General features: G+C 48.2%; 1 protein-coding gene across 4 annotated transcripts in view; it reads right to left on the bottom strand.

The window, feature by feature from the left end:
- Positions 1-16,289: 16,289 nt before the first annotated feature.
- The window catches only part of AMOTL1 (angiomotin like 1), a 66,683-nt gene continuing 55,228 nt past the window's right edge, over positions 16,290-27,744 (bottom strand). For 3 of the 4 annotated variants that reach the window (XM_062639348.1, XM_062639347.1, XM_062639350.1), the window contains 5 exons: positions 24,814-25,004; positions 23,451-23,576; positions 21,569-21,795; positions 20,579-20,848; positions 16,290-19,241 (listed from right to left, as the gene is read on the bottom strand). In XM_062639348.1, the coding sequence (XP_062495332.1) occupies positions 19,138-19,241; positions 20,579-20,848; positions 21,569-21,795; positions 23,451-23,576; positions 24,814-25,004 (918 nt within the window). In that variant the 3' untranslated portion in view covers positions 16,290-19,137. The remainder of the gene's footprint in view (positions 19,242-20,578; positions 20,849-21,568; positions 21,796-23,450; positions 23,577-24,813; positions 25,005-27,744) is intronic. The other variant, XM_062639349.1, reaches the window with a different exon arrangement.

The following is a 27,744-nucleotide window of genomic DNA, read 5'->3' as shown; positions in this document are numbered from 1 at the left end:
AAATGTAGTTGTTGGTAAAGAGCAAAACTTCTGCCAGATGTTGTCTTGCTCATTTGGGAGAAAAAATTTGGGATGCTTTTTCCAAAGAAATACAGTCTTGCATTTGTTGTGAGTTCGGCTGCTTTCTCCCTAGGCAGACTCGCATATCATTATGGTTAGTGATAAAAGCAGATGCAGCCTTATTGCCATGCTTTATGTCCCCAAGGTATGGTTCAATCAGAGTACAGATAGGCATGTTTGGAAAAGTCCTGTTTCCTAAAGAAGGCTCCTTTGAGTTCTCTTTTTGAATGGGGAATAAGCAGACAGAACAACAATGTTGTCATAGGTGTCCAGGTCACTCATTTAAAATAAACGAAAGAAAACCAACACTGAATTCTTCAATCACTGTTCTTCAGTCACCAGCTTCAAAAACCAGCTTTCCCCAGTAAAACCTACCCCTGCTAGCGATATATGGATCCATCACATTTCCTACTGCAGAGCTTGCTCTGGACAGTGCAGCAAAGATGGTGAATGTTGTGTTAGTTTAGATGACACTTCACTGCAACATCTTTACGGTTTAATACTTTCAGGGCTGATTCCATGTCAGTTGGAGGCACGGGTAAGCTCATGGTAACAATAAGCTGATGATAACAGCACCACATCATGTTTTCTGGGAGCTTTAGGAATTATCCATAGGTGTTGAAATCTATAGTGACAGTTTTATGCCCACCTTCTAATTTAGGCTTGCTTTTCAAACACCACCTTTTAAAAACTATGTTCTGTTTTTCAGTGCAGGCAGTGAGAGGCATAATTTTAGACCATTCCAGACTCAGAATTTCTAAAAAGGCAAATTAAAGCCCTTCTGTATGTAATACCCCTTTCTGCCATTTGTTCCAATAGAGAATCATAGAATAGCTTGGGTTGGAAAGGACCTTCGAAGCTCATCTATTTCAACCCTTCTGCAATGAGCAGGAACATCTTCAGCTAGATCAGGTTGCTCAGAACCACATCCAGCCTGTCCTTGGATGTCTCCAGGGATGGTACATCTACAAGCAAGATGGACTTGCGTAGGTGTTAGAGCAGGGAATGGTGATCAGGACTCTAGAGAGTATTTATAGCTGCAGAACTTGGTCTATTGATGGACTCAGGCATGAAGCTAAGGGGTGAAGTAATGATTTCCACTCTACTCTGAGATGGGAGGAAAGCAGGGTTTGATTTTGGGCTCTGCTGCAGTTATGTGGATTTGCAGGAGCAGCTCAGGAAGTAAACCCTTCCAGGACCTGAGCGGAGAGCAGGGTGCTGCCACATCAGCTCTGCCTGGCTCCATTCCTGCTGAAGGGGGTGCACCTTTACCCCTGCAGTACTGAACCGTGGGGAACAAGGCAAGGACCCTCCTTAGAACATCTGGTAGCCCCAATGCTCACAACAGAGGTGGAGGAGGTCTGAATTGATATTACTTGAGGCAGAGGATGGAGAAGTGCTCAGTGTTGGTCCCTTGGGTAAGTTCATGGCTCATGCATGGGGCCCCTCACTCTGGAGGCTATCAGCCACCCGTGGTCCTGCAGCAGGACCTGGGCGCTGATGTCTTCTGCCAGTCTGGTGGAGCACTGAAGAGAGATGAAGAAACGACAGTCCCAGGTGCAGGAAGGCGCATGTTGGTATAGACAATGGCTGTGCTGCACTTAGGTGGTGGGCAGTGGTCTCATCAGGGATGCAGCCACCCTCTGGAATGTGCCTGGGCTGGCACTAACCCATACGGACCTCTGCCTTCCAGGTCAAACCCTGCAGGAGAACAGAGCTTGGGACATAGCACTGTCTGTGAGCTGCCCATAGCTCAGCTGCAGAGCTGGATCTAGGTTGGGAATGGGGAGTTAGGACCTTTGGCATTAAGATTTTATTAAAATTACACGGTTTTGGGTCAATTAGCAGTGATCTGTCTCAGAAACAATTTTAATTCTAATAGAAAGCCACTAGCAACTGCTGATTGTAAATGGGGGTGTTTATGGATAAAGCCTCTCCTTTCCATACTGCTGTGCCTGCCTGGCTGGCTCCTCTTTGGCATTTGTTACTTTGCAGTGGGTTTGTTATTTCATTTCAACCATTTCTTCCCCAATAGTTACTCCTTGCCAAGAATATCAAACCTGAGAACTGGGGCGAGCATGCAGCAAGAAAACAGAGATGCCATGAGGAGCCTTGGTACAGAGGAATGAGAGGAGGGACTTGGACCTGGAGGGTGTTTGGACTGTGCTCAGCTGGAGATGGACACAGAGCAGAACTAGCAGACGCAGGAAGTTAAAGGAAAAGATAATACTAAATGGTGACATTAAGGGAAAAGGTTGGGAGATCTGAATGTGATGGATGAAGGGGAAAGATGAGCAGAGTAATGCAGGCAGAGAGAAGCTCTTCCCGCTCCTATACATGCCTTAGTCAAGGAGGTGGTAACTCACTGACTACAACCAGATGCAATCTGCTCTCACAGACCAGCAGGACTTGTTTCAGCTGCCACAAAGGATGGGTTTCAGAGTCTTTTGACAACCAGTTCAGGGACCTGCCAACAGCTTTTCCAAAGCACCCAGTGCCTCCAGGAAAATGCTGACCAATATCTGAAACTGTAGTGAGTGAAGGAGTGTCTGAAAGGGAGCTGCGAGCCTTTGAAGATCCAATTTCTATCCCAGAATGCTCAAAAACCAGTGCTCTGAGACATCAGTCCTGTGACTGGCATGGCTCTGGTTCTATCCCAGTGTCAACCGCTGGCTGCAGCAGAGTTATTCTTGGTCCTCACTGCTGTAAATGGGAGAGCAAGACCAAGATGTTTCTGAATACTTGGAATTCTTTTTTTAGCGAAGTGTGTTTTCTAAGTGGAAATAACAATAAACCAAAGCCCTTTCTGGACTATCCTGGGCATCCAGAGTCAGCTGCCTCTTTTCCCGCTGAGTGCAGGGAGTCTGGTGGGATGAGCCATCCCCACCAGCCACAGGGACAGGAATAACTGAGCATCTGAGAGCTGCACATCGGAGGTGGCAGGTTGGGCTCTGGAGAGATGGGTCAATGCCGAATGGCTTCATTATGGGACTAATCCAGCTGCTACTGTTCCGAAGGAAAGGGATTTGTCAGCAAGTTGGAAACTTCCCACAAGTTTTCTTTGCTGATGCAGCAGAAACAACAGGGACAGCAGGGACGTGGTGGGGCCAGCACTGGGTCTCCAGCTAAACCAGCTTCTGCCAGCAGAGGAGTGCATCCAGTGTGTTCTCCTCATGGATTTTAATCCTCTTCTTGCCCTTGTAATGCCTGACTTTAAAGAAAAGCAAAGCTGGTCCCCACTGTGTCCTCATACAGGGTCACCTCTTCTCAATGCCAGGCACATGGAAGGAGCCTGATGCCCATGAAAACATCCCAATGTTTTATTATCTTGCTTTGAAGCACCCAGATCCCAAAGCGAAGCCTTAGGCTCACTCGACTGTGTCTTTGCAATCCTTTAATGCTACCCCAGTGCAATGTGGGGATCACAGTGAAGACAAAATAACCTCATTTACAAGAGTGATCTCTCTTCCAGTGGCTTCTTTGCTGTTACAGCACCAGGGGCTCTTCCATGTTACAGGCTACAAGATACAGAGCGACGGGTCAAGGCAAGGCCAGAGATCCCAAGAGGAAGCAAAGAAAACAAGCTCCCTTTATATGCACTGTGCATTTTCTTGTCCATGCTCAATTTGCATGCTGCAATTTTGACTCCTGTCTGCCGAGCAGTGTTTATCTGGCACAGGACGGCTCTCATTTAGCAACGAAGGACAGTGTCATCTTTCTGTGCCTTGTTTGAAGGGTATCTTTTGCTTGTGTTCTCTTTCTAAAATGGTTGAGCAAGGGGCTCACAAGCAACCGAGGCAAGGCTACAGCCCTGCTCCCTGCCACGTGCCTCCAGCTATGGACGTTTGAGGGGAAATGAAACATTGAGTCAAGCAAAACATTTCAGCTCTCTGATTCAGAAGGGTCAAAGAAAACCCATCCCCAGGAGACAAAGAAGGAGCTTTCAGCTTCTATTGCTGGCTGGTGTTTGTGATGTGTTGGGTCGTGGTAACACAGATGAATACTTTGACAACATTTAGAGTAATCTGTTTACACAGAAATTGTGTTTTACATCAAGGTCACTTCTATTGTCAGGATCTTTTCCAGGAATAGAACCCTCTTTCTTTGGAAAGCCAGAAGAAAAGCTGTTATTTTTATAAGGCTGACCAGCTCTAGTACTCTTTTCAGCGATGGAGTGGCTGAGGGTGGAGGGGCACCAGGGCAACCACTGCCCCCATTGCATTAGCCCATGCCCAGTGCTAAACCTTCCCATTACCTCCCTGTGCCAAAGGAATGATCTTTTCCTGACTCATTTCCTCTCCTCGCTTCCCTTTGATCATACTCTGGAGCCAAGCACCCCTCCCCATGCCAGCCAAGCCAAAGGGAAGATTTGCTTTGTTGGCTTTCAGAAACAATGAGCTTTACTGGGAGCTGCAGGGACTCCTGGCAGCCCCAGCATCCCGCCAGGAATCACTGTTTCTGCCAGAGGCAGCTCTCTCCCTGCTCAGACCCCATCCCATGCCAAAGTCCCTCCCTGCTCATAGGGGATGGCTCCATTCCAGCTCCAGGGCCTCTGTCCCTCTGTGTAGGGGTGCTCTGGCTCAGCATCACTGATGGGGAGGCACAGTCTTTCTCCCATGCAGCAGTGGCCACAGTCTACATGTGGGTCCAACCTTGAGGACCTTGATTCGGTGTACAAACGTGCCTCCTGCATCTCGTATTGAGGTCTCGTTGGTCCCCCAGGCTGTGCCTTTTGTGTGTTGAGTGGGTGACACCAAGGGGTGATGTGGCTGAGAGTAAGAATGAAGGTTCCAAACCTGGGACCTCTCCAGGGCCCTCCAGCTCCTCTGTATGGATTGTTTTATGTCTCTGTGGATGAAAAGTGAAAGGGTTGTGATTTATCCACAAGCTGATCCCCACTCCAGCTCCCTGGGGAGCTGGGGAAGTGCTTTGGGCCAGTCTCAAGGACAGCACGTAAACCCACTGGAGTGGTGGGCCTGTTTTCTGAGGCATCTATGTGTAGTGGAAAACAAATGTGTACTTCCATGGGGGCCGCATGGATTTAAGGGTCTGGCTCTGAGCACTTCCATCCCTGGGGATCACAGGCGGCTCCTCTTCATGGTGCTGCATGGGTAGGTCCCTGTGCCTTGGGGAAGTGGCCCATGGTCCTTGGGTGGATTTTTGCTGTAAAATGTTACGTATCATGATGCATTTGCACCTCCCTTTTCAGTCCTGCTCTGCCAGACAGGAGGTCCCATTGTGGTGTGGCCTATTGCAACATCTGGTTGAAAATGGGTGAGCTGAGACAGTTAAGTTTGCTGGTGGATATGTAAGACTGGTTGATGTTAGAATCATAGAATAGTTAGGGTTGGAAAGGACCTTAACATCATCCAGTGCCAACCCCCCTGCCATGGGCAGGGACACCTCACACACTAAACCATGTCACCCAAGGCTCTGTCCAACCTGGCCTTGAACACTGCCAGGGATGGAGCATTCACAGCTTCCTTGGGCTGCTGCCTCAGCACCCTCACAGGAAAGAACTTCTTCCTTATATCCAATCTAAACTTCCCCTGTTTAAGTTTGAACCCATTACCCCTTGTCCTGTCACTACAGTCTCTAATGAAGAGATTATTGCTATTTCCCACTATTGGTTATAGCTCTGTGGGCCTTGCAGCAGCTACTTTTTGATAAGCATGCAGCAATTCAAAAGCAGCATCACCCAAATGGCCCCTCCTCAAGCCTCAGGGCAGAGAAGCCCAGGGCAAAGGGACCAAGGTCTCAGCAGATCAAATCCTCTCCTCTTGCTTTAAAAACTGCTTTTCTTGGCAGGGATCTGGTGGGAAAAGGCCTACAGCATCAGTAGGGAATCCTTTCTCCTGGAAAAAATGTGTATGTGTCATTGTGCCCAGGGCAGTTGGACATGGAGCATGACACTGATGCTCAGGGTGTGCAGTGTGCTGCTGGTCTCCAGGGACTGTGCTGCTTGGTGAGCTTCCTCTCACCATAGAATCTTAGAATCAATAGTTAGGGTTGGAAAGGACATTAAGACCATCTAGGTCCATCTAATGACTATCACTGCACAAAGTGCAAGTCAAAGGTTTTTGGCAGAAAGTGTCTTTGGGTGGGCTGAGCTGTGCAGCAGTGACTCACGGCTTTGGATGCCTTGGTTTCTGGGTGGCCCTTTTGGAGTCACTTCACTGTACTCTTGGTTTCCATTGCTATTCCCTGTATCGGGGGGGTCATCAAAGCCTGTGGCTCAGTGCTCCAGGTGGGTGGTGGGAGAGGTGCCTTCTTGTGGGCTCTGCATCCAGGCCACAATGAGCTGGCAAATAACAATGAACATTTGGCGTGATTCAGAAGAAGTTACTTTTTGAGGGGGAATGACCAAATTGGGGTGGACTTTGGCCTCAGAAGCTTTAATTTCTGACCATTTTCCTGTTGACCTTCAAACAATTCACTTTGCTCTCTGAGGCTGAGGTTACTCATGACTAAAAGAAGGATGTGGCTCACACATGGCTCTCTCTCTCCCTTCCCCAGTGCTCAGCAAGCTCAGGCTTCCCAAGGTGGGGTCAGGAGTCATTGCACCAATCCACAGCTTTCCTGGGATTTCTGGTTTGCAGCACTTTTTGCCCTAATGGTGCCATTTCGGTGATGCTGCTTTTGATCCCCATTTTGCCCAAATGCCTTCCCTTCTGGAAGGAGTCTGGGAAAGCACCCAAAACTTCAGGGCATCGTCTGCTCCGCTGTCCTGGGACATGTGGACCTCTTCACCCAGGGAGGGTGGAAAAGGGTACCCCAAGGTGTCATTGTTCAAAACATTCTTGCTTCAAAGTAGGGAGGAAAAAGCAATTGCGTTTCAACAGCCTTTTGGTGGTTTCCATCCATCACATCAGCTTCCTGCTGGGGATCCACTCTCAGTTATTCACTGCCGACTCCCCTCCTGAGCCTGGGGATGTCCTGGCCAGCATGGTCCCAGAAGGGTGTCAGGGTATTTATAGCTGGAAACACTGGGAGAAAAATGTGCTTGGATGGCATTTCTTCTAAAAGCAGTAAATCCCAGAGTTTCTTCCTGACCCTTCCTACTGGAAATGGGATGAAAGTACACACTTAAATGAAATCACAGTTGCTGCAGCAGAAGATGCTCCTGAGCCTCTCCATTGGGGAGCAGCAGCAGAGAAGCAGCTCCTGCTACCAGGACTTCCTGAAGTGAGCTGAGCCTCACATGGTCCAAGCATGGTGCATCCATTGCCACAGCTCAGGCAGCTCGGCCACATGAGCAGCACAGCAGAACCACAGGGTCCAGTATGGTGCTGGGAGGCAGTTGGGGCTGTGCTTCAAGCCCTCAGCTGTGAACTCAGATCTCATGTGGGCTTCCTGCTGTGTAACGTACAGATGGGAGAATAAACTGGGGACATGCAGATGTTCTGCTGATGGGGACAGATCCATCCCTGAAGGAGATTACCCCTGACCCTTCTGGCGAGCTTGGAATGGGAAATGGAACACTGAAGGAAATGACCCTGCAGCTGCAAGACCCCATCCCAAGGGCAATCTGGTAGTTCGGCATCTTTCCAACCTTTCCTCATCATACTCTGACAGAGGGCAAGAGCATCCATCCAGCCCCCATCCTGCAAGTTGGAAACTGAGCCACCGCATTCTCCTTGCATTGGGCATGCTCTGCATTGCTTCACCCAGCCTGGGACCCATCCCAGTTTAGACTCATTTCCCCACAACATGGATGTGCTGTGTTTCCCCCTCTTTGTGGATGTCTCTTCCAAAAGCAAGAGACTGCCATTAAGTGGTACTTGGGTCTTCCCAGACCCCATTGTGCTGATGGCTCATCATCAACTCTCATGGCATACCATTTGCTAGGGAACATCGCCATTATCCATGAATTCAGGCTTTTTGTCCTATTAAATTTAATCCCATTTCCACTATTCCACTCCACAGGGTTGTTCAGCTCCTCCAAAATGACATTGAGGGTTTTTTTGGTGAAAATTATTACACATTTATGTTACAGCAAATTCATTCACGTATTATTCCTTGTGCCACTGGCATTGCCAGAAATATGAAATGATCCCCAGCACTGACCCTTGAGGATCACCAGGAGCCTGAGAAAGCCTTACTGGGGCAGAGCACTGGTATCTCCCTTAGTCCATCTCAGAGTTCCCTCCCACCAGGTATAATTTCACATGGAACACAATAACAGAAAGTGCTGGAGTCCAGCAAAACATGCCTGAATGCCTTTCCTTTGCCTAGAAAATCAGTGCTTCAGGAAAGCTTGAGGAACTCTCTAGCAAGAACCCCACTTGGCAGAACTACTGCAGAGGAGCAGAGCGGCACTCGCCCAGGGCATCTTTCTTAAATCACTGGTTTCCAACACTGCTTCTAAACCGCCACAGGCTAATTTCAAATACTTGCTGCTGCACTTGCTATTTCATGGCTGTTTCTTCCCTGACTCCGGGGTGAGCTGGTCCAGTTTCCATGCACCCAGCTCTTTGAGATTCCTTTCCCCTTTAGATGTGGTTGTTTCTATATGATGTCCATTCATCCATCTTCAGTCTGGCCTGAGACCCAGCATCCTCTCTCTTTCCAAAGCCTGACACCAAACAGCCGCCTCGTTCGAGGGATGCAGTTTTAGTGTGTTCAGACTCCCTGGTCCCACCCTGGCCACAAAGAAGCCACATTTCTTTCTTCTCTCATTTTTGACTCAGGAACGTTTTGCTGGTTGTTTTAATTTCCTTTGCAAGATCTAACACAGCTCAACTTTGTCAATTCCCACGTTCCCCTGCACTGCCTGATCTTTAACATACACCTCTCTTTGCTGGTTAATCCCCTTTTCCACCCATTGCAGGCTTGTGGTTATTCCTAATATTCTTTTTGTGGTAATTCTTCATCCAATTAAGTCTCTGGCCTTTCCCCTGAGAGGTTTCCTCTCCTGCCTGGGATTGCATTTCAGATTGTTGGACATTCAGTTTATTTCCCTGAATAATTCCCTTGATTTCCCAAAATTCCCCCTCTGAAAAATTTAGCAGCAACCAACTTCTTTTTAATTTAAATACAATGAGAGCATTTGATCCAAGATACTTTTGTAGACAATTTCCTTTATAATGTGCTTACTTCTTATCAGAGCCAAGGAAAAAACCTTCCATCTGATGGATTAATACTTCAGCAATGAAACCAAACCGATGTGTCCATGAGTAGCTGCTTTTCGTCCTTACCAGCAGTGTGACAGGAAGTTAAGGTCAGCATTAAAGACACCACTCCCATACTTACAGTGTCAGCTCTATGACAACAGCACAGAAATCCCTGTCCATTTCCACTCTGACCCTAATGATCTAGAGGAAAGTGCCAGCACTACCCCTGTATGACCTTTTGATGCTCTTTCTGCTCATCTTCTAGTCTCCTTTGCCTCTTCATTGCTGCTGTCTTGTGAAGCTTTGTAATCCTCCTAATCCACAGGAACAGGAATGTTTGAGGAGCTTTGAGGCTTACAGGTCTTAGAAGGCTGCATTCTTTGGGGCCTAGGTACAAATAGGATGTCAAACAGCTACTCCCCTGCTGCAGCAGGTTAGTATTGATGGTAATTTAGGAGGAACTCTATCAACCTATCCCCAGTGTTTTTCAGCACCAGGGTTGCAAGCTCAATAAAAGACATCACAAACCATTTCATCCTCTTCTCCATTTGTTGCTTTAATACCACCCAAGGACCCAGCCCTGCTCCTTCTCTTCTGTTTGCTTCCTGGAGATAAGATCAGGTCCTTCACATCTCTGTCCCCTGTCCTGAAACCTGGAGGAACACATTCTGCCTTTACTGTACTGGGGCTGATTCCTCTGACCTTCTTCCCAAATACATGGTTCCCTTCACAGCTAAGTGACACACGGCTGTCTTATGAACCAAACAAACATTAATGTGACTGAGAACCATTTGCATCGCTGTAAGGAAAGGTTTAGAAGAGACTGGAGGGATTTAACAGAGATATTTCATCAATATGAGGGGGAACGGTTGCAATGCTCAGCCCAGCGATGCCCCACACTGCCCAGCAAACCATGCACGGTCATCTGTGTCCCTTCCAATTCTCCTTCTTTCTACGATGGTTTGCTAAGGGAAACCTTCAATGCATACAGCATCCAATGGGGTAGTCCCTGCAAATGCACTTGGTGATGGGTGGACTCCAGTGTGCTTCCCTGCTGGTCTCAGGGGCTGGCACAGGGACACATGGAGCTGGTGGGTGAGGAAGAGATTGCCGAGGGGATTCCCAGGCACTGCTCAGTGCCAGAGCAACACTGGGGCTGCTGCGCCCTTCCATGCTATGATCCCGAGGGACTACCGTGGGTCATGGTAACACAGCACTGCCAAGGGGCTCTGGGACCCCAGGGCAGGTCACACAATGTGACACCAGAGCTGCTCCCAGGGCAGGCTCTGAATTCCCTTCTAAAGGTGAGTCCTTGTGTTGAAAAAGGCCTCTTCAGCACGCCAAGTGCCTTTTTCACATGGGAAAAGCCTTGCCGCTGGTGAAGGATCCAAGGAGAAAGCCGCCAGGTGCCGAGTGTCAAGTGCTAGGGCATGTTTGCTCTAACGAGGTGTATGAGATTCCTCTCTCAGACCAAAATGAGCCTGGCCTCTGGTAGCTGGTTTGGATCTGAAAGATCAGTTGGATAATGACGAGAGGACTTACCCACGGGCTATGTAATAACATGAAGAGTTCTCAAGAGCAGCCCAGTTCCCACGAGCACATCATCCCATTCTCTCCATGCAAACTCAAAGCCGTGGGCTTGGGTCAAGCTGTTTACCTTGAAAGGCCTAAGTTTGAGCTGCCCTGGCTGCAGCCTGTGGCCACAGGGGCAAAACAGTCTTCTCCTAGCATGGACATGCAGCACACTCTGGAATCAAATTCTTCGTCTTCTAACCCTTATTTTGCCACCTGTGGAGAATGAATTTCTTATTCTTATCTTTTCTCACTAATTTTCTTATTCCCTTTGGTGAACGGAATTTCTTAATATTCTTATTTTTACACCTATGTTTATTGTTCTTATTTTCTTCTTATTATTCCAATTCCAATTTCTACTCTTTTTCTTTTTCCTATTCCTATTACAGAATGGTTTGGGTTGGAAGTGACCTTTAAAGGTTATCTAGTCCAACCCTCCTGCAATGAGCAGGGACATCTTCAACTGGACTTGGTTGCTCCTGTTCTTATTCCTGTTTTTAGTATCAGCCTTAGTTTTATTGTTCTTATCATAGATACATAGAATCATAAAATCACAGACTGGTTTGGGTTGGAAGGGACCTCAAAGTTCATCCAGTTCCAACCCCCTGCTATGGGCAGGGACACCTTCTACTAGACCAGGTTGCTCCAAGCCCCGTCCAGCCTGGACTTGAACACTGCCAGGCATGGGGCAGGCGCAACTTCCATGGCAACCTCTTTGTCTATTTCTCCCTCCGTTATTGCTATTACTGTATCACTATTGGTATTAGCATCACCATAACTGTTGCAGGCCAGAGCGATCCTCTGGACCACAGTCTGACTGCGCTGTGCGCTGTACAAGAAGCCCACAACTCCCACCCTGGAGCCTTCCCAGTGTAAGTGCCAGGGAAGAGCAGGCGGGATGGGGCAGGGGCAAGCAGCTCCAGCACACAGCCAGAGCCCTCCCTGCCCAGGAGCTGGCACGGGGCTGCTGGAGCCCAGCACTGGAACCTGCTGGTGGTGTCTGGGGACAGGGCTGGGAGCGCAGCCGCAGGCGGGTGAGGCTGCGAGGCCCCGCACGCAGGAGCTGGGTAATACGATAAGGAGCTCATGGCATCACAACATAAAGGCTCATCCAGCTAAAAAAAGCCCTGTGGCGGGGGTGAGGCATTATTAACACCTAAGTGAGAGGGATCTTACTCCTGCGCCACATTTAGGCTCCAGGAACTTGGACAACGATTTCATTTTAGAGGCAGAGGTGCACCGAGCTGATGCACAGATAATAATAACAACAATAACAATATCATTTACAGCCTGAGACAGTGCTTTTGGGCCCCACTGTGCAATGCACTGTACAAACACCTAAATGAGGGCAGCCCCTTCAAGCTGTTCAATCTTAAAACTAAACAGGGAACAATGGGGAAATGATGGCACACAAGGACCTGAATGCCTGGGCTTTCCCTGCCTGGTTTTGGGCTGAGTCAGAAGATGTGGAGGACAGGAGGGTGAGAGGGATGGAGCAGAGGCAGGATGTGAGGATGAGCCAGCAGCAGCAGGGGTGAGAAGAGTGCGGGATGAGGACATATTCTGCAGAGGAACAGGGCATGGAAGGGGAACATGTCCCTGCAGGAACACAGGGCACGGGTGGGGATGCTTCCCTCCAGAGGAGCAAGGCATGGATTGAGATGTGTCCCTGTGGAAGAACAGGGCATGGATGGGGACAGCCCAGTGCAGCCCCTTCTGCTTACCCCATTCCCCATCAGGTTCTGCTGCCCCAGCACTGTGCCTGCCCCAGACATGGGTTTGTGCAGGCGGTGGCTTTGGCTCTCTAACCCACTTCAACCCCAAACCTAATTGGGGCCAAACCCACACAACATGGGCTCCCTGTGGGTGTGAGGTGAGCCATGTCCCCATCCACAGGCTCTTCTCCAACCCCTGGGGGCTCTCCATCCCTGCATCCTGCTTCACCAGTGGCAAGGAGAGGTCAGCGGCTTCCTGCTGCACCTGGATGATGGCATAGGCTGATCCTGCTCCTTCGACAGTCCTGGGGTTCAGGTGCTCCATGTTCCCCAAGGAGGAATCAGGTCTTGGGACTGCTTTGATGGGCCTGGGGCATAGACAGCATCAGAGCAAAGTCATGGTGGCCACTGGTCCTCCAGTGAGAGCAGAAACCCACTGGATTTGGTGCTTGGCGTACTTGCTGCTGGGTGTGCTCTGAACTCGGGTGGAATTCACCCCCCGAGCAGCAATTCTTCCATGTGGACCAAATCACAGTGCGGTTGTAAGAGCGAGACTACCAGAAAGGGGCTTCTTAAAAATGAGGGGACCTCCACCTTCTCACACCCTGCAGCACCATTCTCCCTCTCACAGCTTCTACCCAGTGGGACTTCTGCCTGGGTTGATCAAGTCCCAAGCTGGGGCCTGCACAGGGATGTTGGCTGCTGCCATGGTCCTGCATCCTCTCCCGGAGCCCAGCTGTCCTCTGGGAAGCTTCACATGCCTGGAGGGTCACTGCTGCCCACCCCACTTCTGCTCCCAGGGCAGGCTGGCACTGGGGAAGGCTGTGAACAGGAGACAAAGAGGCCACTGAGCAGGCAGGGAAGTCACCATGATCACAGAATGGCTTGGGTTGGAAGGGACCTTAAAGCTCATCCAGTTCCAACCCCCTGCTATGGGCAGGGACACCTCACGCTACAGCAGGCATGGTCTCCTGGGGGGGGGGGGGGCACTGCCATCCTCCAGCTTTTAGGCTGCTGATAGCTCTGCCACTGCCCCTCCAAGTTGTATGCAGGAAAACAGAAGCTCCCATCCAGTCATGGGGTCTCAACCCCCTGTAAGATATGGGGGCGATGTGGACCTGGGTGTCATCTCTCATCACTGCCCTATTTCACATCAAAGTGAGGATGCTGGCAGAAGACCGAGGTGCGGGCTGCAGCGAGGCCATGCAGGGTTACTCTGGAAAATATGTGCACTGATATTTTATTCATGTGAAGCTGAAGTGGCTGGTATGAAATAAAACAGCTTGTGGAGTTTCATACCTCGAGTCAATGAATTCCTGTGCCTTTTATAGCTCAGGAATGCTGGGCACTCGCGGTTGGTTTTACAGGGCTGTGAAGGTCTGGATGGACATTAATCACTGCAGGGACAATGACAGCTGCTGTGTTTTACCCAGCCCTAAGGCAGGTATCGCACTGCTGCACATTACACCCTGTTCTCCCTCTTTGCTTTGGGCTGCAGAGAGGGGGGTTATTACCTTGTGGAACCACTGGGTCCACTGGTTTTAGTACTGGGATTCAAGGGGTGAGACCAAGCCCAGCACATGGCCTTAGGGACACCCCTGCACTGTGCTGCCCCCCTCCAAGGCTGACATTCAAACAGCATTCCTGCACCATGGGAGAGAGGAAGGCTGCTTCCTGAATTTCTGTCATCTCTGTAATAGGAGCTACAGACCCATAAGGAGATGGGGATTGGGGTCTTTCAAACCCTCACCACTGCAGGCTGGTGGCCAGCACAGACCCACCAGGTAGCACCAACCCAACCCCTGCTGTCTGCGTGAGCAGCTCATCCACTACAGGGTACCCACAAACCTGGCTAAGGGTGGTGCAGGAACACAACGGGATGCTCAGACCCAGACTGCCTTGCTGGGTTGCATCCAGACCCCAGACTGGGGATCCTGAATGCAAGCAGACCCCTGGCAGCATCCTTCCTGCTGGTGATGATGCCTGCACTTTGCCCACGTTTCACTGCAGTGTGCCTCAAATCCAGCCCCAAGAAGTACTTAATGATGTGAGAAATCACAGCTTTTCCCCAAGGATGCTGTTTCAAATCACTGCTGTCTGTACATTTGCTGCACCACAATGCAGGGAGGAGAGAGCCCTGGATGTGGTGCCAAACCAAAGCAGAGAAGACATCACAGCTGTATAGTGCACTGAATCCAAGTTAATTGGACTGAAAAGGTCCAGTCATTTTGGGTGGGACTTGACTTGTGATTTTGGAATGCTTCAAAATAGCAATTTTGTTGATATTGTTAGCTCTTCTGAGCACTCTCCCTATATGCGGCAAGTGAGGGGACCACTGCCCAGTATGGGGAACACGGAGTAATAGGGGATCTTAACATTTAAACAAATGGACTCTCAATTGCATGGTTTTGTCTGAGGTTAATATGCAAAATGTACTTAACCTGGAGACAGCTTTACAGGGATGCTCTCGTTGGCTGAGGATCCATGCTGAAAACACAACCCAAAACCAGAATAAACCTCCTCCTTGTTATACCTGAACACAGCTGGTCATGAGCCTTTCCACCCCAACACTGCTTTGGCCTCTATTAGTTTCTTTTCTCCATGGCATTCAAACACCAAGCTAAGCCCCAGATTTTCCTGTCAAATCGTACCCATTAAAAAGCCACAATCTCAGCAATCACCACATTTTTGCTCTTGGTGGTAAAGAGCCAAGACACCACAAACACTTCAGCTGCCACCGAAGATGGAGTATTCAGATGGGCCTGCTCGCAGAGGGAACACGAGGTGCTGGCATGTGGGTGAAGCAAACCACTGCTCAAGTTACTGCAGAGCCCCTACATCTTCACTGACACAGTGCTGCCCAGGGCAGGATGGGTTTTTAACATGTGTGAGGATATAGGGAGAGGAGGCTGTGACAAGCAGAGGAGAACCCATAGGGGAGAGATGCCCTTAATGGCTTTCATGCCTTTCATGCCTGCAGCTCCCTGGGACGTGGTTCAGGAATTTTCTAACAGACACTTTGAAGAGCATGTGAGAGCCTGCTGAGCAAACCTCCCTTACTCACTCTGAGCCACGCACTTGGGTAACTTTTGCTTCCCTCCCCCCATTTATTCCAGTTGCATAAGCAAACATAGAGCAGTATTTCCACAGGAGCATTCCCCTTGCCTGCCCAACACCTTGAAACAGGATCTGATCTATATGCCTTACTGAAGACGTTATAGTAACTCAGGAATATCTAGATCTACGAGGTATTTGGGTATCTCACTCACACTGATCCAACCTGCCAAATAAAGAAGCCCCAGACCCTCCGGAACAAAAATATATCAATGTGAGTGCTATACAAAAGCGTCTCATTCAGTTTCCACCCTCATTTCCTTCAGTGAAGATGATCTTGGTAAAATCCTGCTCTTCTTGCTTGGCAAAGCTCTGCTTCACAGACCCACAGATTTCATGCCCACATACACCTACTGGTGGCACATGCTGTGGGTCTTTCGTGAACAGCTATGAAAAACAGAGATGAGGCAACCTCACAGTTACAGAATCAGAATGGTTTGGGTTGGAAAGGACCTTAAGATCATCCAGTTCCAGGTGGCAGGGACACCTCACACTAAACCATGTCACCCAAGACTCCATCCAGCCTGGCCTCGAACACATCCAGGGATGGAACATTCGCAGCTTCCTTGGGCAACCCATTCCAGTGCCTCACCACCTTCCCAGTGAAGAATCCTGAGGTACCACTTCTTAGTCTTAGCATGTGGTGTGCAAACCTTCAGCTGTTTAAGAAGTCCTTTCTTCCTGAGGACTCGATATACTCACACTGGAAAAGTGGGAAAATAAACGTGTTTATACATTTATTATATACAATATTAAGGCACAAGTTTAAACAGCAAAGAATAAGAAATCTTTGGCTGACCAACAATATCAATATTTGCTGGGGGTGACACATAACTTTCCTCACTTCCCCCCTTATGTACAAGTAACCCTCCAGCTGTACAACACTGTATACCCACTTCTCTATACAACCAACAACAATAAAAAATGACAGTATTTTACAACGAGTTACCAAAGTCACCTGGAATGGCTACAGCACAGTTTCCCCAAACACAAAACAGTTCCAAGAGGTGGGAAAACCAGCACAAATGGAGTTGTGCCACTCTGCTGAGAGGGGCTGATACATGGCAGTAATACTCCATGCAGGTCCTGCTCGTGCTCGGGCTGAGGGGAGACCCACTGGTCCTCCAGACGTTCCCTCCAGGAAAACTAACATCTCTTGAGTTCAACATGATAAAGGAGAATGAACCTTTGGGTTTATTTGAGCTGTTGCCTACAAGAGGAGTTGACTATACCATCGTCTCCAATGACCAGTTGCCTGCAGGTGACCATGAATCTGGGGGCAGCATCAATTGTAACACACCTTTGGATAGCAGGAACTGGAGGGAGCGTTGTCTCTATGAGGAGGAGGAGTGCTGTACTCTAGCTGACTTGGAAAAGCTGAGCTGAATCACTACCAAACATAATTGAAAGCCACATCATGCACGCTGATCCCACACTGTTTCTGCTGGATGCCGAGCTGTCTGCCTGCACACACCCTGTTAAGCAGTTTCATCAAAAGAAATAATTCAACTGGTAATAGAATGCTTAAGGGCTTCCAAGCACCTCGGTATCCTTATTTCCTGGAGAAACATGATGAAATGAAATGAAATATTCATCACTGTACTCCCTTGCTTTTGCTTCCTCTTCTCCTCCTACCACAGACATTTGAGAAAGGGCCACAGAGGTGGGTAAGCACTGATGCCACTCATGGGCCTAGCTTTTATGCAAACACAACATTTAAGTTTAGAGAAAAACACAAACCCAATATACCCATTTTACACGGCATATATTAAGCTGCATAACATCTTCCAAGGGTTTTACACATTTGGTTTCACAATGCAAAGCTGCTAATACTTGAAACGCACAGCTCACTTGCCTGCACAACCTGCCTACCACTACTTTAACAAGTGCAAAAATCAGGAAGAGGGAGACACTGACACATCTAATTCTATGTACACACAAAAGTAAGTGCATAGATTTACCATAGCAATTGGTTTTGAAATACCAAAGGCATCAGCCAGGCAGTGTTGAGTGCATGGCTCTGGCCCCTGAAGGCTTTGAGGACTTCAGTTTTCAGTGAAAGCAGAGTTTAAAGTGCCTGGTGTTTTCACAGTCGAGGGCTCTGATTTAATACCTACAAGAAGGGGTGGCCTTGAGTTAGCCCTGAGCACACAGTTACTTCCAGCACCCATCACTCTTCCACTCTTGGCAGCTTCACACAAAATCCCATCACCCTTTTTCCCAAAGACAAGGTCTTCGCAGTGTCACTACAGTGCACTACGAGGTTCAGGAACAGCAAAGCCAACACAAAAACATCTTACAGAGGAAAACCTCCCTATTGGCATGTGCAATGTACGAAGCAAATGGCATGCCATGAATAACACAGCTGGGGAGTTGGCTGCCTCACAGTCACTACCTCTTACAGGAATCAGGGACTGAGCTGAAAATGACCCATTTCCACCCTGGGTAAAACAAGGTGGAAAGAAACTGCAGTTCAGCACAGCAAACACGAGGATGCTCATGTACTACTTTGCAGTTAAACCCTTCCTGGCCTGATCCTACACCCCTTAGTGCCCAGCCCCATGTCAGCTTGAACGGCAGGTTTGTATTCTCAAGGAAGGTAGGATTTGGCTGTAGGCATTGAGAATAAGGTAAAAGCCCATTCTTACCACGAACACACTGATTCTTCCACTACTGCAAACCAGTGCACAGTAAGAGGCATCTTCACAAGCAAACTCATCTTAACTCCACTGAAAACACACACCCCTCTGAATGCAACACACAGCCCTTCAGAGAGCTGCTAGGATCCTACCCCAACCTTCCCTCCTGGAGCCTTCCCATTGCTTCAGTAGGGCCTTCCTCCCCCCTCTACATTCATCCTCTATGGGAATTCCATCCAACAACTGCTCCTACCAAAACCAGAATTCGGAGCAAGCTCCAGGACTGCAAGACACGAATATTTGCACTGTAAATCCAGCTCCAAGAGCAACACTTGTCCAGCCAGGAAAGAGGCACCTGACCTGCCTGCCCAGGAAAACCACACCACTTCAAACAAATACCCACAAGAGCCTCCCGTGTACACCTAAGGACCAATTATTCACAGAGATTAAGCAGCAAATACTTTAGAGAAGTTAACTGATACTGAGGAAGATGCAAGTTTCTCCTGGGTTATTCACAAACTCCCTCTGGCCTCTAAAGAGCCTGGATTTCACTCCCTGTCCCAGCTGCAGAGAGGCAGGCAAACAGAGCAGCGGTGTGCACCCAGTCTGTAACTTCGATACCTTCTCTTTACACCAGAAAATGCAGTTTCCTTTTGCCTCAATGATCCCCTTCTCGTGCCATTTTCCATCTTCAATGCCCCTTTCTGCTCAGAAAACCCCACGTTTGTTTCATCGCTCCTCTTCAGCGTTCTTGACTCCTCGCCTGGTCCAAAGTCTCAACATACCAGACTCAAGCTTTGATTTGGGCACAAACTTTCTGTTTCTTTCTTCATGCTCTCAGGGTTAGTTCTTAAGCGTTGCACACCAAGGACCATCTCGGACCTGGCTGTATGCACAAAAATCCCCAGAGACGCCGTCCTCTGCTCAGATGAGGACTTCCATCATGTCTGTATCTGGAAACTCGGGCTTGTGGAGCAAGCTGCTCACTCTGCCTTTGCTGTCGGGCAGCTTCCCGTGGCTGGAGTTCTCTGCAATGGGAAAGAAGGGAAAGCTGGTTTCCAGCTCAAATTCAACAGCAAAATGTTTGAAGCAAAAATAAACACATTTTTTTTGGGGGGGTGATGGTGGGGCACTTCTCTAACTGTATGTCCTACATACTGAAAGTCATATTGGACAAGGAGGCTGAGAACATGTACTGCTCAATTCCCTGCACAATGACAGTAACTGTGTTGGTGTGCACAGACGCCAAGGGCAGGCACAAAGATGCTATTTAAGAGATACAGATCAAAGCAGCTCTTTAGCTGTGGCCCTAGAGAGAAAGAGGCATTTGTCAAAGGCTTACATCACTTTACCAAGTAACCACTTGCCATCTGATCCATGGTAGCTCTCCACATGTATATTCCTATCTGCATCATTCTACTCCTATTCTGCATCAAAATTTAGGATGTTTTAAACACCATGAAGGCAGTACACAAATAATCAGATAGGTAGTTTAATCTCAAATGTATTGCTTTGCCAGTGGGATGGGATAACAGAATGTGTATTGCGAATTATCACAATGTATGATAGATGTTGTTAGGTGTTTATCTTCATCACCATAGCTCTTGACAGTCAAATTCAGGGAGAAAAAGGACTCTGATTTCTTATAAACAGGAAAAGCTTGTTTCAGAGTACCTGGAAATAAATTCCAATCTGGATTGCCCAAAACACAGCAATCCGGAGTTTCAAGGAATCAGTGATATTCAGCCCTATTAATAACACTTGGCACATTTTCAGAAGGAAGGCTTGCTTTTGAGATGAGATGAATATATAGGAAATGGGCTTTTTAAAAATACTATGTATAAAATAAATGTCTCCCTTGCTGGGGTGCAAACCAGCAGCTTCCACCTTTCAAATAATAATTAGAATTGTATTTCTTTAATCCCTCCTCCCTGAATCTCCACTTCCTCCTTACTATTTCCCTCCAGGTTTTCTTTAAAATCAATTAGGAAGAAAATGGTGCTTTCACTAACCACGTTTAGATTGAAAACAAGAGAAGGGTCTGAGTCCATAAGCAAGTGTGGAGTATTTTCAAGGTGTGACACTGTAGTTTTACCTTTGGCAGCATGAATAATTGCACTGATTGGAAACTCTGCCTGATACAGGTGAGTGGAGCTTTACAGGAGCATGAAGCTCTGCAAAGCCAGAGCAGGCAGCCTTGGAAAGCCTTCTCTCTGCAGTTTTAGCTTCCCTGAAGAAATCTCCCCACCGCCTTACAAACTGTAAGGTATCACCCCCCTCCATCAGTGCTGGGCGTCTGTAGGGGTCTGATGACAACCCTGGGTGTGGATGCTGGCGTTTCACACTGGGGTCCAGCAGATCTCACCCAGTTTCTCGCTGGTCCCTCGTGTCCCCGGGGGCCGTGGAGCTGGGCTGTGCGATGGGGTGGTACCCAGCCGTCCACGGCCAGGGAAGGAGGCAGTGGCAGGCCAGAAGAGCTCGGCGCTTTTGTCCGTCTGGGTGCTGCTGTCTTTGCTGCCTGTCTTCGCATGGGAGGCCACCGGTGCTGGGATGGGCATGCAGGACAAGGAGGGCAGGGGTGGAGGCAGTGAGGGGCCTGATGAATGGTCATGGTGCTCCTTCCCCAAGAGTAGCCCTGAAAACACACGGAGGTCAGTCACACCCCAGCTCAAACGTAAGTGCTGTCAACCCCATCCTACCACAGAACTATAGGGCACTGATCTGGTTATGTCTCTAAACCTTAGCTTGGCTTAGCTTCTCCCCTTGATGCTGCCTGTTGCTCTCCTGTCAGCCACATGATTTTTCCCCCTCAAAACAGCCTCTTGAAAGCAGCTGCCTATTCCTGCATCCTCTCTGCATGTCTGTCCCAGTGGTACTTACCCCTGGCACAGCCTTGCATGCCTCTATACCCCCATCCTATGTGGCCTCAAGCCACAGGCACTTCTATACTCATTTTCCCATTTAGCAGCCAATTCACACTGTGCACTCGTACTCAAAGGGATGTTTACTCTCTTGATTAACCAGGCTTTCTTCATAGCTCAAATTTGTTATTTACTCCCACAAAGCTGCAAACACCATCTGATTATGTCTGGGAGGATTTCCCCCAACTATGGCCTTCTATAATCAGTGCAGAATGATTTAATAGGATCAAAATACAATTAAGATAAAATGCCAGGTTAAAAATGACTTTTTTTTGACTTCAGCACAAGGACACACATTCTGCCCATGGAAAGTGCTCTGGAAATAAGCTGCAAGGGCAACGTGTGCCACGGCCAAGTCACTTTTGCTTTGCTCAAGCAGAAGGATTAGGATGAAGTGATGGATGAGGCAAAGCTTAACCAAACCCTGAGCTCACCTATGCTTCCCTTCCAGATCTTCTCTTCCTTCTTCTCCTCAGCTATCTGGTTGCTGGTGAGCGAGGTCTGGCGTGAATGCACACCTGTAGCAGCAGCAATGGAGGGGACGGACCGAGCCGGTCGTAGGCTGGCACTGTCAGCTTTCCCAAGGTCCTTCCGTGACCGTTGCTGAAGGACTTTGATCATGGCATCCTTCTCAATTATTTTGGCATGGAGATTCTTTATTCTGGCAAAACAGGAACGGAAGAAGTGCTTATATGGGCAGGTATCCCCACCCTGGGGCAGCAGGATGGGTCTCTGGGTACGTGCCCTCTGGTTTTGAGTGACTCAGACAAGGCAGCCCCCACCAACTCTTCAGAGGATAACCATGCACTTTGAAACAGGCAGCTTTTCTAGCTACTAAGCCAAAACTGAGAACTCTTCTGCAAGGTTACCTGAACCCATCTATTGCTGTGGCTTTACCAACCCAGCAGGAGCAATGAGGGCAGTATCCTGACCAGGCAGCAGACTGCTTTCTCCATCAGAATACAAACACAAAGGCAATTTCCACCCCCTAAGACATCAGGGTCAAATCTCACACAGACCCCAAAAGCGCTCAAATCACAAACAGGATTATCTGAGACTTTTCTCCAGGAATGATTAACACTGAATCACAGCAAAAGAATATTAAACCATATTATACAAAAAATACAACTGTACACATACAATATGACACCCAGATAATTATAGCTTGACTGTGACAATACACAGTCCAATGCAACTGCATTTTGTGAAGCTGAAATGCCTGCAAAACACCTGGAAAACCTACACATCCAAGGGAGATAGCAAGCAACTTCATGTCAGCATTAGTTTTCATAATCAGCTGTCTAATTTGCAATGAAAACACAAGATCCTAATCTACCATTAATGAAGCCAATGGTAAAACTCTATTCCTTCCCTGGAATCAGGATTAGCTTGCATCTGTGAGTGGAAAACAAACCCCAAACCCAGTAAAAACAATCAATCAGTGGTATTTTCCACAAGCAGCAGAAGCAGACTGGGGTTTTTACCCAAGTGTCAGTGTTTTTGTGGGGAAGCCAACACTGACAAGCAGATTTTGAGTAGTTTTTCAGTAAAATCCCAGAGGAATACACAACCTTTCTGAAGGGATTTTTACTCATCAAAAAAGCCATTTTTCACCAGGAAAAAAAAGTCTGGATTAAAAATACTGCCCAGATCTTAAACTCATTGAACAACACGGCCACATGTCCATTTGTGTGCTGAAAAAGGAAAAGCACCTGCAACAATGAACGCTACTCTTGTTGACTGCCTGTGCCCCAAACAGTTTATTTTATACATTCTACTACTTGTAAATGCATCTCTTTTAGTGGTGCTTGTGGTGCTACCTTTGGCAGGTTTGTTCCTGAACGCCAATGCAACCATCACACAACTTGGATGTGAGATACTTGGTGCATCTAGGAGGAGGAATAAGCAGGCAAGGAGTGAAGAGCAAGGCAAAGGCAAGCCCTTGTGTTGCTGATTATGTAGGAGTGGGATTACAACGGCAGCTTTTACAACCAGACACTTGTTTCCAGAGAGGGATTTTCACCAAGATTAAACAAGCGTTCAGCTTCCTCGTGTGCCAACCTACTTTTAACAGTGGAACAACCTCTGTTTTATAACAAGGTCATCTTTGGCACAGGGAAGGTTTAACGGGAAGGTAGGGAGGAAGTTATCTAATGACAGCAACGTTTCAACCTGCGTTTTAATGCTGAAGAGCACAACAAAGTGAAGCTAAGCCCATCCTTTCCAGGCATGCGCGAAGGAAAAGAAGGGCATCCTGGTTTATCTGAACCCAGCCCAAACACACAACAGGCAGGTATTGGCACAACAGCCCCTTACGTGTACTCCATGTCCTGGCAGCGCCGGTTGGCTTGCATGATCTCCTCCTCCTCCTGCCAGCCCCGCACCTCCAGTGCACTCTCACCATAGCTGCCACTGCGTGAGTGGCTTGGGGCTGAGGTGTCCCTGAAACAGCAGGTCAACACGGTGAGAGCTGGGTTCCTGAAGCTGTGAGATGGGCACTTGCAAAGAAAACCCCAAACCCACACTCGAAGAGCAAATTAGCGATGGGTGCCTGTCAACAGAATGGGTCATTTTGGCACTGGGTCATCTTGCTGTGGGCTACTCTCAGCTTGGGTTTAGTCATTAATGCCATTAACTAACGGCTGATAGAGCATGCTGAAATAGGGGGCTATCCCCAACGAGGCTAACAACCAGCCTGACACACAGGCTCAGACATCAGCGGGACTCACGGGGGAAATGGTCCCAAATTAACAAGATTACACTGCAAACAAGAATCAAAACCGTACACTTTAAAAGGTGAGCAGTAGCACAGGAACTCCTGCCTAGACTGGAGTGCAAAAGAAAAGGATCATCCCCAGTCACACACTTAATGGTGTTTCAAAGGAAAATCTCTTTTTAGGATGTTTTCAAGGGATTTGGCTTCTAAGAAACTGAGGCAAGAATTACGTTGTCATCCTCATCAGTGGAAAGCCTCACTGCAGTGCCTTGTGTGCTTTTGGGCACCATGTTTTGACACAAAGTGGAGACAGACCAGACAAATGCTGTGTGAATGGGAAGGGCTTTACACCAGGGCAAGTGAGGAAAGGCTGAAGGAAGTAAGTTAGTTCAGGCCAGGGAAGACACAACAGGGGATATCTGTCTTTCAGTATTTACGAGGCTGTTACAGTGTCATCTGTTGTTCATTGTTTATGTGTGGGAAGCACAAGAATCAGTTGAAGTAATCTGCAGTAAAGAGGCTTAGCTTAGCTATCAGGAGAACCTTTTTATTTTGAAGGTTAATGAAGTGGTAAAAGACAGGACTCTAGACTTTTAAAACTAGGTTAAAAACCCATGTTGCAGACTGTGGGATGGATGCAGCCATACACCAACAGTCCCTGCTCACTGCAGTGATGCTGTGGGGAGGAGCTGCCTTCCCTATGCTGTGCCTGGCAGCCCAAGACGTTGCTGTTCAGACCAGTGCTTGAATCTGGTGCCTTGATTTAATGAACTTTTGGACCTGGTCAGAAGGGTAAATCCTGCCTTAACCAACTATTGTATCTCACTGGCATGACACCACAGAGAGGTGCATTAACCTTGGCAGCCTGACTCAGCAGGGAAAGGCAAGCAAAATCCAGCACTAAGAAAGCACTCATTCCTTATTATTCCCCCACACTTTGTGTGGTGAACGGCTGCATCTTACCTCTCCGTTGCAGCAGTGGCCGCGGCATTCATGGCGAAGTGCCTGATCGTACTCTCCTCCAGGTACTTCTGCTCCCACTTGGTCATGTCCGCTTCCAGGGCCAGGATCCTCTCCTCCTTCTCCCGCACCAGCTCCATCAGGGCTGGGGCATTGTGCTCCGGGAGGCTGCTCGCCTGGTAGCTGCCCTGCCTCTGCCGGTGGAAACAGACAGATCCTCACCCCGTGTCACATACAGGAGCTGCTGACCCTTTTATTCCCGCTTCCCTGGAGCATGCAGAGACATCCCCATGTCTTCTGACAAGGGCAGGTGGAACTCCCAGGCTAAACCCCTTAGGCTGTAGGAGGACAGGCAGGTTGACCACGTGTGCAACGCCTGCACATGCTTCTTCAGACCATGCTGAAGGAAGTAGGGATCCGGCTGCTCCCTGGATGTGCAGGGATTTCATGGGATACCCCAAGCCAAGGGAAAAGATAGCAAAAAAAGCTGGTAAGGAAAAGAAGCAATGAAGCTTTCAAAATTATTCTTCTTGCTGGGACTTCATCACATGGCCGGGCAGTGCTCAGTATGGAGAGGCAGTTACTACCTGAGGGCTTATACATAAAAGCAGAAAAAACTGTGACATGTAACCTAGCTGCATGTAACCTATTTAAAACAGCAGCTGGGAAAACACTCCAGACATGGATTTATGTCTGTCCCTTTTGGCACATTAGCTCTCTTGTGCCCTCAGGGGATGCTTTAATGCTTTCTCTGGTGCAGCAGGTAAGTTTCCAAACAGAGGGGCAGAAGATCCCCAGGCACTGCAGGGTGGCTCCCATGGGATGCTGATAAGCAGCAATGGGTGAGAAACCCTTTGCATCTATGCTGTAAGGCATTACTCTCAGGCAGGATCTATCCTACCCATTACAGTCACTTAATTAAAGCACCTAAGTGCCATAGGTAGCTGTCCCAGGCTCCTCTCACTGCTAGTGAAGAGTGGAGGGAGATGGAGATCCAGTCCTTGACTCAGCAGAGGTTGACTGGGATGAGTACACACTGAGGGGACAGGCACAAAGCTCTGGGAGAACTCAGTAGAAGTAAACATGTTTTTTTTCCAATAAAGAATGCAAGATATTTGTTACCCTCCACAGTGCACAGTGCTGTGTTGAAGGGCAAACACGTGCCATCACACTGCAGCGAGCGCTGCAGCATCTCCATACTCCAAATCACATTTCCTCCTTCTAGACATTTATCTCCTGCTTATGGCAAGCTAGAGACACCAGGGGAGGGCTGCAGCCTTTGCCTTTGGTGCAGTAATGACACGTTTGGAAGCTGCTTTCTGGAAATGCAATGTGGAACAGCCCTTAGGAACTACAGCTGCGGCTGCTCCTGCAAAAACACTGTCAAACCTCTGGCAGGAAGGCAACGTTTTGGAAGCACGGTCCTGGTCTGTAAGTAAGTGTCATCTTGGGACATCACTGGTGCCTGTCATCTTCTGAGTCAAAACCTCTGCCAGCCCTGCATGCTCAATTGGTTTTGGTCCTAGCTTGTGCGTCAGTGATAATGAAGATCTGCTATTTGGACTCGGTTACCAACAAGGCAGGAATAGAAGAAATTCTGGCTGCCTCTTTGTGTTCTGTGTCTCTTCTGCTGACTCCAGTAAAAAGAGAAAAAGAAGCTCTTTTTTTTTTTTCCTCTGTGATGAGAAAATGTTTCAGGAGATATAATTGAGAATATATATATTATATATTACATATATATTATATATAATCTGAGTTATCAGGAGATAACTCAGAGAACTCAACTCTGAAGTAAAAAGCTGGAGCATTTTGATTGCAGCATTATGGCTGACAAACCAAAAGGTATAAATGATAACAGGAAAAAATACCCCAAAGTTCCTCTTGAAGCTGAGGAGAGACAAGTTAGAGCATCGTTCTTCTTAAAACTTGCCACAAGGAACTGGAGCAGGCATTTGAGAACTATGGCAACCCCAAATACAATCGCTAATCCCAGTGCCAAAAGACGTATTTTAAGAAGGAGGAATCTGTAAGTTACAGAGGAATTTTCTACCCAAATGAGCAGATATAGCCTGAACTGTCAAGACAATGACTTCAGTAACAGTCCATCCCATCCTACCTAACATCTCGATTTGTCCCTATATTCCAGTCCAGACAGAACAAAACTTTTCCCAGTTCTAGTTTTATCTTCACTTGAATTATAATTGTGTTCTTCTCAAATGTCTTCCCATTTGCACCAGCATCAGCATGTCATCTTCCATGTAGTCTCTTTGTTAAACTGGAGGAGAGGAGGCTACGCACAACTGAGAAGGGCTACCTGAACTAGACAGGCACAGCAAGCCCATGGCGGACAAGGCAAGAAATACTTTATACATCAGCAAGGAAAAGCCAATACGGATGGGAAGGGTCTCCAGGGAGCTGTTGGAAGGGTGCTGGGGGATCTGCCCTGCCTCAGGGCTGCTGGAGAGAAGGGGATGCTCTCAGGTCTGGCACCTCATGACCCTGCAAACCACTGATACTGGCTTTAGAGCTATATCCCAATTGCATCCTGCCAGCAGGAGCAGCCCATCTGCCTTGTGGCAGCACAAGCTCCGTGTAACAGCTGCTTTGGTCTCCCCTAATGGCTCATAAATAAGGAAGGGTACTGTAGCAGATGCATGCACTGACAGAGGTACAAGAGCATCACGTTTTGCTTATGTTGCTGTTTTTTCCCCAAACAGTGGTTTGATACACCTAGTGTATCTGCTCACTCTCCTCTGGAGCCTATGCCCCTGTATTTGGCATTCAGTGTGGCTGCAGCCTGGAAATCATCCTCCTTGTAACCTCCTTGTGCTGTTTTCTTTCCCCTTTTCACAGATGACTGGACTTCGGGACTTGGGGATGGAGGAGGAATAACAAAGGAGTAACTGTGCATAAAATACAAGCATAATATTACCG

This window comes from Pezoporus occidentalis, unplaced genomic scaffold, assembly GCF_034315485.1.
Source record: "Pezoporus occidentalis ecotype Australia unplaced genomic scaffold, CSIRO_AGI_Poc_V1 ctg6, whole genome shotgun sequence".
Classification (NCBI taxonomy): domain Eukaryota; kingdom Metazoa; phylum Chordata; class Aves; order Psittaciformes; family Psittacidae; genus Pezoporus; species Pezoporus occidentalis.
This window is presented reverse-complemented; position numbering and strand designations above follow the sequence as displayed.